At 44.0% G+C, this 13,258-nt stretch overlaps 1 protein-coding gene across 1 annotated transcript in view; it reads right to left on the bottom strand.

The window, feature by feature from the left end:
• Positions 1–2,771: 2,771 nt before the first annotated feature.
• Positions 2,772–13,258, bottom strand: part of ston2 (stonin 2) — a 34,115-nt gene continuing 23,628 nt past the window's right edge. The window contains exons 9-13 of the mRNA XM_080751131.1: positions 11,566–11,706; positions 10,001–10,339; positions 8,075–8,300; positions 6,991–7,193; positions 2,772–5,207 (exon numbers count right to left, since the gene is read on the bottom strand). Of these exons, the coding sequence (XP_080607257.1) occupies positions 5,127–5,207; positions 6,991–7,193; positions 8,075–8,300; positions 10,001–10,339; positions 11,566–11,706 (990 nt within the window). The 3' untranslated portion in view covers positions 2,772–5,126. The remainder of the gene's footprint in view (positions 5,208–6,990; positions 7,194–8,074; positions 8,301–10,000; positions 10,340–11,565; positions 11,707–13,258) is intronic.

Here is a 13,258-nt window from a genome sequence, read left to right as displayed (position 1 = left end):
TAGTGCTGCATTTATCCATGCTTGCTGCTTATTTCATTATGCTATCTGCTGCTCATGTCATTAGTTGCTGCTGTATTTGCTGCTTATCTCTATGTGCTATATTGCTGCTTGTATGCTTCATTCTTGTCAATAAAGCCCATTCAACCTAATGGTCGTCCCTCCTGAAATCCTGACAAATTTTACTCTGGGATAATAATTTTGTTTGACGGTGCTGGTGGGCCGGTTATAATTTAGGAATGAAGCACACACTGACTATCAAGGCAATACAAACAAGTCATGTCATGTGAAAAACAGTTAGAAACCCTTTTAATTCATTTCTAGACTTTAGAGCAGCACACACACACACACACACACACACACACACACACACACACACACACACACACACACACACACACACACACACACACACACACACACACACACACAAACAATCTCACACACACACACACACACACACACACACACACACACACACACACACACACACACACAAGGCCGTATGTACACAGTATGTAAATTACATTAGTAGTACTGATGCACGTTGTTCATGTTAATCACAAATGGACATTAAAGGCATACTATGTAACTTTACCCTGCGCATTTTGGTGTTTTCACGGTTTGTTTTGTTCGATGCCCCGTCAACCCTAACAACCAGGAGGAAAAACACCACCGCCACTACTCCAGTGGCTGATGAAATTACGTTAAACATGTTATTTATTGCTTTGTTATGTAAACACTGGGCAAAGTCACATACTATGCCTTTAAACAACAAAGTGAAAGAAGTAAATGTGACATGTAAGATCGTACATGTCAGTTTAACCCATAAAGATCTGAGGCCCATTCTACAAAACAATGTCTTATAAATCCTAGGTTTACTATATTTCGTCTGTCAGGCAGAAACGTCTTATCTCCATATTTCAACTTTTTCTTGTTTTTTTCTTATTTTTTTATCCCAAGATTTTGCAAGCCATTTTTCACCCAGTGCCAATTTCCTAAACTGAGCTACTAAACTAAGCTGCACTCCCTCTGCCAACCTGGGGAGAGCCTCCAACTGAGCTCATGCTTCCTCCTTCATTGCATGAGGAGTGAGCTAGCCACTTTATATCACCTGACAGGGGGAGTTTCCCTGGTAGGACGTAGCACGTGGAAGGAACACATTATTCCAACTAGTTCCTTTCCCCTCCATGAGGCCCCCCTGGTTGACCAGGGGTCCATGGGTCTAGTCAGGGGCGTCACACTAAATTCTGGGCCCTGGGTACAAGGATTCACTGCGGGCCCCCCATGAATGTTAACTATTGAAAAATAGCAGATATACAAGCTCACAGCGCGGCACCGAGTGCCGCGCTGCGAGCTTGTAGATCTGCTATTTTTTGAAAAATCGTGAAAATGTGTGCCAAGAAACCTATGTTTCCATGTCAGTGATGCTGAAACTTTTTCATGTGAAGGACCCCCCATCCCAAAATATTTAGTTCCAGGGAACCGCCAGAAGCAAAATTTGAGTTACAAATGTTCACTTAAAAAATACATTCAAAGATTTGCGCACATTTTCACGACTTTTCAAAAATAGCAGATCTACAAGCTCGAATGAATTGTGAGCTTGTATATTTGTATATTTGCTATTTTTCAATAGCTAAAGTTACTAGGGCCCCTCCACCTTGGGCCCTGGTAACTCAGTCCCACTTTCCTACCCCTTGTGACGCCCCTGGGTCTAGTAGTTCATGTCATTCCATAATGACTCATTTGTTGACAAAACCAGCCAGAGACCATTTAGATTTGATAACATCAGAAGCATTGTATAAAATAATTAAAAGAAACTAAAACAAAGCGTCATTTCATAACACTTTGATTTACAGTAAATCTGCACAGTAGTCTATTACATGTAGTCTATTCGTTGCACATTAGCGTGTTGTCGAGGGGAACATTTTTTCCAAATAACTGTAAAATAAAAAAGAGACAAAATGAACCTTTAAGAGTCTACCAGTGTTGGGTAACGTTATGTTTAAAAGTAACTCATTACGTTACAGGATCACAAGCTAAAGTATTCTGTTACGTTACAGGATTAAGAGAAAGGTAACTATTATTTTTGTGTTACCGATGGATGAAAACCCCTCTGTGAGAAAGTTTGTTTGGTAATCATTAAATCTAGAGTGCAGCCTTGAGTGAAGTGGAGAGACCTCCAGTGTTGAGGAACTGTGCTGGACTTCACCAGCTGCACTGACGCTCTGACAGACCCGTCGCTGAATTATTAGACCGAGATTTCTCAGCCCCTACGAGCGCTCAACTTGAGTCAAAATAAACTAAACTACTTCACTACTCACCAAACCCAAGGTAGTTTTGCGTTGTTGAAAGTCTATTCTCCACGGTGGGAAACCTCTCAGCACCCCACCCACTCTGTAAAATACATTATTTTTGGCATGAAATAAAACACATCCAACTCGACCGCCGCTTATTTCCGGGTTGTGAACCGTTGTGTCTGCGGTGGCCACTCGGTGGCTCGAGGTGGGTGCGTTTTATTTCATGACAGAAATAAGGTATTTTACAGAGTGGGTGGGGTGCTGAGAGGTTTCCCACCGCAGAGAATAGACTTTCAACAACGCAAAACTACCGTTGGTTTAGTGTGTAGTGAAGTAGTTCAGTTATTATTTGACTCAAGTTGAGTGCTCGTCGGGGCTGAGAAATCCAGGTCTAGTCATTTAGCGACGGGTCTGTCAGAGCTAGACCTCACCAAGACATTCTCCTCCTTTCACCAAGAAATAAAGCAAATAATGTGAATATTCCACCACGCACTGATTTATTATTACTACTCCTACTACTTCCACCACCGTATTGAAGGACAATCTCTCTGCCTTCTCAATCTTTCTGCCATTAAATTAATGTAATAAAAAACAACACCAGTAACATTGAATTAATGTAATAAAAACAACACCAGTAAAGCCGTGTGTCACACCAAAAGTGGTGGGGGACCTGTCAAATGGAACAATTACGCAATCACCACAGACTGCAAGGCGTCGGTCACAGATTTTCGTGTAACATCCGCGCAAGTCACCGTTGACAGAGACGAGCTCGTTCATTTATCAGGCAACAGAGCAAATGTGGAACCAAATGGACCCTCCATTGTGGAAACAAAGAACAGGGAAATATAGTACAGGTCTAACGCCATTATTTGGGAAAAAGAAACTATGTAACCAAGTACTCTACTTGCAAAAGTAATGTGTTACGTTACTCTGTTAACCCAAAAAAGGAATCCGATTACAGTAACAGCGTTTCTTGTGTTACCCTCGACACTGTAGGTGACAAACTGTAGATCACAATGTTTTATAAAAACACAATTTTATATGTTAAATAATCTACTGTTGGATTAAGGACACTTGGATCTCTCTCTAAACCTCGACTTGTTACAAATCTGTCTTAAGTGACAGAAACACTGGAAGAAAAGGCTAATAAAAAAACAACTACTCCCTTAAAGCAAACATTATTAGCCACTAGTCATCAGTCTACAGTACATCAACATAACAAACCAATCAACGAGCTCCTGCTCATCAAACGCACCAATCACGTGTTGTGAACGTGTCAGGTGGCACAGTGGTAAAGTGCCTGCTCACCACCACCAGAGGTTGTGGGTTGGGGGGGGGGGGGGGGGAGTGTTAGGTGGGAGGAGGAGTAGGACGGAAGGCTCTACAGGGGTCTTCAACGTTTTCAGGCCAAGGACCCCTTAGTTGAGAGAGAGATGAAGCAGGGACCCCCACAAACTTTTCGTAGATTCCATATAGTTTCATCATTTGACAGCACAATCGTCATTGTATTTTGTATTCATGTCAATTTGTATTTTCAGATATTTAACCACTTGAACTGTCAATACTTAATAAAGTTGACCTTTCACTCTGTACTTGGTCTGCTCTTTTTTCCCTCTACAAAATCTCTTTGCCTCGCGCTGCGAGGCGTTGTGAGCTTGTAGTGGTTAATATAAAAAAAATGAGAAAAAAGGTTTCTATCACACAAAGATTTGGAGGACCCCCTGTAGTGACTCTGAGGACCCCCTAGGGGTCACGGACCCCCTGTTGAAGACCCTTGCTCTACGTCCTCCCGGTGGGGGCTCCTCACTGGCAGGTGAGTCAGTAGAATACAACAGTAAGATCCTCCCGGTGGGGGCCCCTCATTGGCAGGTGAGCCAGTAGGATACAACAGTACGTCCTCCCGGTGTGGGCTCCTCACTGGCCGGTGAGTCAGTAGGATACGACAGTTTACAGTATGTCCTCCCGGTGGAGGCTCCTCACTGGCAGGTGAGTCAGCAGGACACAACAGCAGTGACAACACACAAATGTGTGTGGGGAGGAATTAATTGGCGTAACGACCAAATGGGGGACAAAAAGGGGTACAAAACGAAACAAAGCAAAACAAAAACACAACTCCAAAGCGTTCATGTTTTAACAAAGTGCAAAAACTAGAGTCTATTTCCCTGTTGCTCCGCTGTCTCTTGTTCAGCCCAGAACAAACAGACTCTCTCTAATAGGTTCTAAGCACGGCAGCCATTATGGAAAAAAATTGGGTCTCTTCCTAACTTATTATCATTGGGAAATGATAATAATGAAGGCTATGTTCCATTCTGGTCTAACCGAATCAGTGTTACCAATGATACTGATGAAGGCTCTGTTCCAGTCTAGTCAGAGTCAGGGTGCTGATATTGTACATCACTGGAAACACTCTGCTACACCAGTGGGTCTCAAAGTGTGATCCAGGGTCCCTTGTGGTGACTTGAGGGGGTTTCAAATGGACCTTTACATGTGTGTAACTCTAAAAGTGTACAAACTGAACCAACACTCTCAGAGTTATGGAGGTCCTTGAAATTAAAAGGTTTGAGAACCACTGTGCTACACTAAATGGAACAGAGCCTTCATTAGTATCATTGGCAAAAACCTGTGAAGGAATTAAGGAAGAGGCCCAGTTTCATTACAACACGGCTGGTGTGCACAGAGACTGTTGTCCCCCAGAATCCTGTATGTGCATGTCTATTGCTGTGCACACTCCCTGGGCTGGTGCACGTGCAGTGAGTGTCTATTGTTAAGCACACTCCATGAGTTGTTGTGCATGCTCAGTGAGTGTCTATGTGCACGTGCAGTGTGTGTCTATTGCTGCGCACACTCATTAGGCTGGTCAGCATTCAGTGAGTTTGCTGTGGTGCCGTCTCTCTTCTGCTCTATGGGAACCTGAGAGAGAGACAGACAGACAGACAGACAGACAGACAGACAGACAGACAGACAGACAGACAGACAGACAGATTAAATTAAATGGCTACCAGTGTATTACAACAGTGGGTACTTTGAGTGACAGTTGGGACAAACACTCAAAATATGATTTACGATTCTCTGCCTACTGCTTCAGGACATAACTCTGACTCAGTCGTCTCAAGCGAACTTCGCAACGTTCGGCATGGTTTAGCTCACCCTGCGGTGCCTCTCATGGCTCAAGTTCGCTTGAAATTGTGTGTCTCTGTCGTGGTCAAAAACAATACTTTATATACCAGCCCCAAAACAATAGTTTGAGATTGTTGAGACAGTGGCGGCACCGGGATTGATCCCAAAAGGAAAATAATACCATCACTACAATTTTCCATTTGCATTATATCTTATTCAAACCTTGGGATCACATTGAGGGCTCTTTTTTAGATGTTCAATTATTATTTTCAGGTGTTTTTTAACATCTAAACTAATATCATGTCGGACTATCATGGTATATGACAACATATTGGACTATCATGGTCAATATTTCATGCTACATTTTGGTTTCAACAGTGCTGTGAACTTTACCCAATGTAGATGTAGTGACTGTCTTTGGCCTGTAGGTGGAGACATAAGCTAATGTAAAGCATGGTATAGCCACGCTGTCCTTGTTTAAGACATTTCTAATTAGGTTCGTTGTTAACGAGTTCCATCAGCTGTTGTGACATATTAACCTGTTGTGTGCTTTTCATAATATTATGAGCAAAACAGCAAAACAATTTAACTAAGGCTTTGTGAATTTCACCACACCAAAGCTCGAACTACATCCCAAAGCAACAGCAGCCTGATTACAGTTTTGTAAGGCCTTAATATAATATACAGGTGGAAATACTTTAGTAAAAGATGAAGCGGAGCCTCCGGAGGATTTCATGAACTTTAACTTGGCTTCACGCCAGCTGGAAACATTCTTTGACTGTCGACTTCCAACAGAAGCAGACAAATAGGCTCTTCTACGCACAGCAGCCATCTTGGAGAGAAATTGGGCCTCTTTCTTACTTCCTTCACAGGTCTTACCAATGATAATAATAATGAAGGCTCTCAAACCTTTTCAATTTCATGGACCCCCATAACTCTGAGAGTGTACAAATGGAACCTAATGGACTCGTGAGGGTCCATTTGGAACCCCTCTGGACCACACTTGTGTAGCAGAGTGTTTCCAGAGAGCCAACATGCACATTATCAGCAATTTGGCCTGTGTCTCTTCCAAACTACCGGTGTCTCCTTGGCTTCACTGCAGACAAAGTTAACTGGAAGCCGGGCTGAATGAATGAGGAAACACCACAGAACTCACCCCAAAATGAGTTTGGGATGTCATGTCATCTCGGCGGCACCAAACAGCCGACTTTAGGACAGGTACCCCCCACCCCCCACCCGAACCCCCCACCCCCAAACCTTGTAGAAGTAGTGCGAGGTGTAGGGTTAGGGATAACGGGACAGGTACCTTGTAGAAGTAGTGTGGGGTGTAGGGTTAGGGATAACGGGACAGGTACCTTGTAGAAGTAGTGTGGGGTGTAGGGTTAGGGATAACGGGACAGGTACCTTGTAGAAGTAGTGTGAGGTGTAGGGATAACGGGACAGGTACCTTGTAGAAGTAGTGTGAGGTGTAGGGATAACGGGACAGGTACCTTGTAGAAGTAGTGTGAGGTGTAGGGATAACGGGACAGGTACCTTGTAGAAGTAGTGTGAGGTGTAGGGATAACGGGACAGGTACCTTGTAGAAGTAGTGTGAGGTGTAGGTGATCCATCTCTTCACGTCCTGTCCGTCTCCTACAGACAGGGACCTCACGGCCGCTCCGGAGGCCGTGGTGGCCGGCATGTCGAACTCCACCTCCAGGTGGCGCTCCAGGGTGGCCGGGACCTCCTGGTCGGAGCCCAGCTCCAGACGACAGAAGAAGGTGTGTGGGTGGGCCAGCGCTGAGGGGCAACAACACCACTGTTAACCTATAGAAGACAGTTTCCCAAACAGTGGGTCGGGACCCATTTGTGGGTCACGGACCAATTTTTATGGGTCACAACTCGACTTGAGTAAAAAAATATATATTTCAAAAGATTTTCCCCTTCCCCCCAAAAAAATCAATATATTTTTTTAGAAATGAAAGAATTAGAAGAATTTTATACTTTTAAAACAAACAAACACATCTGTGTGTTTCTGAGTGACAACGCTGCCTCTCTCTGACCAAACACACGCACAACACACACACACACACACACACACACACACACACACACACACACACACACACACACACACACACACACACACACACACACACAGAGAGAGAGAGAGAGAGAGACAGTGTTTTCTGAGTGAACAGAACAAAAAGCCAGAAGGAGGGGTAGGGGGTTGGGGGTGAGGGGCAAGGAACAAAAGAGAGCTCAAACAAAAGAATGAAAAGGAGAGAGAGAGAGAGCGAGAGAGAGAGAGAGAGAGAGAGAGAGAGAGAGAGAGAGAGAGAGAGAGTTCTCAATAGATTAACTAATGGTGACTGCTTTGTATGTGTTCAATGGCATCAGAGCACTGGCAGCTATGTGGCCAATAGGAGCTAGGGACTGGCAGCTATGTGGCCAATGGGAGCTAGGGACTGGCAGCTATGTGGCCAATGGCAAGAGGGCACTGGCAGCTACGTGGCTAATTGGCAGCTATATGTGCACACACTATTAAGAGAAGCCATGTAGGGCACAGGAATCCAGGCAGGCAGACAGGCAGATAGACAGATAGACAGACAGACAGACAGACAGACAGACAGACAGACAGACAGACAGACAGGCAGACAGGCAGACAGACAGACAGGTACCAGAGTTCTTGTCAGGCAGACGGGCGATCCTCCAGACGACAGCCTTGAAGGCGGGCTCATACTTGGCGGTTCCCATTGTAACCCTCATGGCGGGCTCCGCCCCGGAAGCGCCCGCAGAACCAAAGCTGGCCCCTTTGTTGAAGCGGGCCTTCAGCGACCGCTCACCCCCCATGGAGCCTTCCCGCCGGAACACCTTGGTCCAGTTCTCTGGGATGGGATAACGCACCTGGGGAATGTAGTTTTATAGTCGTTAGTTCTATAGGATAATGCACCTGGGGAATGTAGTTTTATAGTCGTTAGATCTATAGGATAACGCACCTGGAGAATATAGTTTTATAGTCGTTAGTTCTATAGGATAACACACCTGGAGAATGTAGTTTTATAGTCGTTAGTTCTATAGGATAACACACCTGGAGTGTTTCCCCTATATGCATTAAGGAACGGCGGCCCCGTAAAAAGCTCAGCACATCTGAGCTGACTTCGTTGCCCCTCGTTAATAAACATTTGCTACTGGTGTGTAAAATCAGAAGGAGATGGAATGGACAAAAGAAGTTCCTCTGTGACGGTTTTAAAAGTAGTTTACCGCTGTTTGGCAATAGTACTTGTTGCATGCTAATGAGTGCTAAGCTATGGTGCTAACTGCTAACAACAACAACTGTTGTCAGTCACTTGTCACATGTGGAATAGAAACGAAGGACGCATCCTCACTAATCACTATCATCAGGCAACAAAGTTGATAGGAAACATTTTTGACTGGTCAGATGTAAATAAACTTGTGCTTTCACACACAGTGTGTAGCAGTAAAGTAATCAGTACAGGAGTATTTCCAATTTTCAATACTCCACAATACTACACATATCTAGGCCAAACATAAGCCACACTTCAGTTTACTTTAGGGCCCGTACATTTTTGGGGGGAACCCAAAAAATTCAGATGTTGGAGCTAGGGTTGCCACCTTTCAGAAATTGAAATAAGGAACACCTCTTCCGGGCATGCGGTGCGTGCGTTCCGTGCGCGTGGCACAGCCGCCGGCCGGCGAAAAAATGCAGTCCCAAACCCATGAAATGCATAGAATAGTTATAACTATAACACACAACATGGTATAACCTATATTGTTTTGCAGTTTGAAGTGGCCAATTGTTTCTAAAATATGAATAAGTTAATTTTGTATGAAATAAAGCAATGTATGAATGATTTGAACCTGGCTCTTGGGTCACTTGGTGGTCAGTAAAGAGAAGGTAGTCAAGAAACCATTAAGTCATATACTTAAAGTTTAAATTGCTTTATTAGCAACGAAGATTAAACATTTTTTACTTTAGGCTGAATAGGCTTCACTAGCCTGAACCTGAGCATAGCCTAGTTTAAAGTCCTTTATTAGCAATGAACATTGAACATTTTTACTTTAGGCTGAATAGGCTTCACTAGCCTAAACCTGAGCATAGCCTATTTTATAAAGTGTCTACTGTCTACAATCTACTGTCTTGACACTCGAACCAAAATTGTTCTATAGATCATAATCTACAAATTGGAAGTAAAAAATAAACTTTAACACAAATTTATAATGAAAACCAAAAATTACATGTACACGGAACCCCACTATAGGCAGAGCGTAGAGCGCACCACCGCCTCACAGAAGGTCCTTCGTGCCTCTCCCTCCTTTTGCTGTCTTTTCCTGTGTTTTATTTCATTCATTATTGTTAAATTCTGTGTTGATGTTTGTGTGACAGACCTTTATGGGGCATTTGGTTAAATACGGAACAAACCGCGTTCCGTATTGGTTCAATACGGAACGCATCTTTTAATTGTCCAATACGGAACGATTCCGTATTATACGGAACGGGTGGCAACCCTAGTTGGAGCTTAGATTCTTCCAGGAGCACCGCTCCAAAAGCGCGTGACGGAGGACCAAATAGAAACGATTCTTACCGCCACGTTCTCGCAGGGGACCAGGTTCAGGGGGTCCCTGTTGGTGGAGAAGCCCTGTGACATCAACAGCCAGGATTGGACGGTGACCTCGGCGCCGGCGATGGCGGCCACAGTGCGCAGCGTGAACGGTGGTGTGCGCTCCGGGAACGCCGTGCGGAAGCGAATCAGCTCGAAGCGCCGCGGCCGGGCCGGCGGGGTGAAGGCCACGCAGCGCGTTGACAGGAAGTCCAGCTCGTTGGCGTGATCCTCGTTCAGCTCCACGTCGTGGAGGCGGAGCCAGCGCTGGGGCGTGGCCGTGGGGATGATGTCGTGGCGGGACACCGCCTCCTTCCCTCTCACCTATGGGACGAGGTCACACTTTAAACCAGGGGTCTTCAACAGGGGGTGCGGGACCCCTAGGGGGTTCTCAAAGTTACTACAGGGGGTCCTCCAAATCTTTGTGTGATAGAAGCTTTTTTTTCCCTCCTTTTCAATATTAACCATTTGAACCCTAGCGTCCATATTCTGAGAACTTTAGCCAAAAATAGCAGATCTTGATCGGCTATTTTCGGCAAAGAGGTTTGGTGTATTGGGGAAAAAGAGCAGACTAAGTACAGAGTGAAAGGTCAAGTTTATTAAGTATTAAAGATAAATATAGATATAAATAAAGATAAATATCTGAAAACACAAATTGACAGGAATCCAAAATACACTGATGATTGTGCTGTCAAACGATGAAACTACTGTATATGGAATCTATGAACAGGTTGTGGGGGTCCCTGCTTCATCTCTCTCTCAACTAAGGGGTCCTTGGCCTGAAAACGTTGAAGACCCCTGCTTTAAACTTTTAGCTTTAAAAGGTAGGATAAGTGATCAGTTTTCATGTAGGTGACAGGCGGGGACCTTCCTCCAATCATGATCAAGTGGGGTGCGCGTAAGGCCCGCCCCCAATCTATCCTGATTGGAGGAGAACCAACAGTTTTGGTGGAGCAACTGAAACTGCACATCTACAAGCACACAACACGTCGCTTCGCGCCGCGTTGCGAGCTTGTAGACTACCAGTAAGACTCCCTAAATCGGGAGATAAGAGACCGTCAGGTCGCATACACAAACTTTATAAGGCAATGGTAGCCAATCAGGAGGGAATATGGGAAATGGGACAGATCCATGTTGATGACATGACTTTAGAGATACTGTGTACCGCTTGTAGATTATTAATTATTATTATTATAATTAAATGATTATTATTATTGATTATTAAAATATTGTCAGATTGAGGGTCCAGAGACAAATACAGAATCAACTAAATAATCAACTACACTTTAGAAACAAGACCAAAGAAAACCTGCAACCACCAAAATGAGCTCTAGAGCAGTGGTTCTCAAAGTGGATTCCAGGGACTGTAACTCTGACAGTCTGTAACTCTGACAGTGAACAAATGGAACCAAATATTTGGTTTGATTTGTACACTGTCAGAGTTAAAGGGAAACCTTGAAATTTGAAAGTTTGACAACCACTGCTCTTAAAAAAAAAAAACAAGCCCAAAGTGTGCTGCCAATGAGCAGACCCATGGCGACGCTGTTCACCTTGACGTCGTTCAGTCCCAGAATGCAGCGGGGGAAGCCGGACAGGAAGGCCAGGACGTGAACCCTCGTGACGACCAGCTGGTCCACCACCCTGCCGTCCCCCTCGGACACCGTCCCCACAAAGTCATCCCTCACCTCCACCTGCCAGACAAACACCACAGGAAAACAACAAGTCATGCCTGAAGCTCCAACTGTGGAAAACAACAAGTCATGCCTGAACTAGGGATGCGACGAAAAGCACTACTATCGTTTATCGTGATGCCGATAGATGGCGCCCATATTGCCAAAAACAGGGTTCTGAATGGAGCGTGTTCTGTCTCCTAAAAAGGAAAATGCCAAATGTGTAGGCTACTTTCTTATGCTTTGAATTATGCTGGTGCTTGTATAATCTTTCAGGGTGTATTCTTTATGACAAGTATTATTGAATGCAGTGTTTACGTTGACGTTCTATCTGCAGTACCATTCCCTGTCAATAGATGGCAGTCAGTCACTAATACCTCACTGCACTAGAGGTCACATTCCTCTTCGTTTCACTTCCTGTTTATCCTCCACTTTCTGAGCCACATGAATGCAAGCAGTGTTTACAATTCCAGTTGCTTTCTAAGGCGCGCCACACACATATGCGTGAAACATCTTCTCCGTATCGTCTGAGAATGGCCACTGGGGGCGCCGTACTAATGCATTGTCAATGGAAGGTTGTTTGGTGTATTGTCGTTGCCGTCTCTCTTGGCCAAAAGACAGGCTGTGGTTGAGCTAGAGACACGGCAACGACAAAACACCAAACAACCTTCCATTGACAATGCATTAGTACGGCGCCCCCAGTGGCCATTCTCAGACGATACGGAGAAGATGTTTCACGCATATGTGTGTGGCACGCCTAAGCCTTGGAGTAGATTTATCTGTGAGTATCAGTGTCAACAGTGCCATAAAGGGAAACAATTTGATTGTTTAGAGTGGATTGTATTCGTTGATATTAAGTTTGAGTTTGTTATTTCCATGTTGCCTCATCACCAAGTTAAGCTTCTAGTTAAATATTCTACATGCTTATATTCTTGCAATTATAATTGATGGAGATCTTTTCTTGTTCCTGAATGCATACAAACAAGCTGTTTTAGAACAGCATTGGGTTTACTATATCAATATTACCTATAACCTGGTGAACTGTAAAAATATATTTCATATTTGTCTAGACTGCTGTCAAAGGTTAAAACACACTAATGGTTAAAAAAAAGGAACTTGTAACTAAAGTTATATTTCATTGTTGCAATGTTAAAATGCCATGCCTTATGCTGTTTGGTAAGATACATTTTCTTTCTGTTTATGTTTCCAGTTTTAATTTTTTTTGAGAACTTCCCAGTAAACTACACTCTGAGGAAACAGTTTGTCTGGACCTTCATTTTGTTAGCTGTCTGTCTAAGCCTTGCTAGGACGCAATTGCCAGGGCAGAACAGAGCGAGTGAAGAAACGCACACCCTTCGGACAACAACCAAGAACAACAACTACAGCTGTGATATTCCGGTAAGATGCAGGGACAACGTGACCATTCCGTCACGTTATTCCTAAATCTAACCTTAACCCTAAACCGCTTTGTTATCTGTTTATTCATTCTAGCGAAAATTGAGTTTTTATTTTCATAAATAACCAAAGAAGTGTTTCATTTTTGTGTTATTATGTGTCGCCCACTACTACTGTG

Source organism: Nannobrachium achirus (genome assembly GCF_963921795.1).
Source record: "Nannobrachium achirus genome assembly, chromosome: 20".
NCBI lineage: Eukaryota > Metazoa > Chordata > Actinopteri > Myctophiformes > Myctophidae > Nannobrachium > Nannobrachium achirus.
Note: the sequence above shows the minus strand (reverse complement) of the source record. Positions and strands in the feature narration are given on the sequence as shown.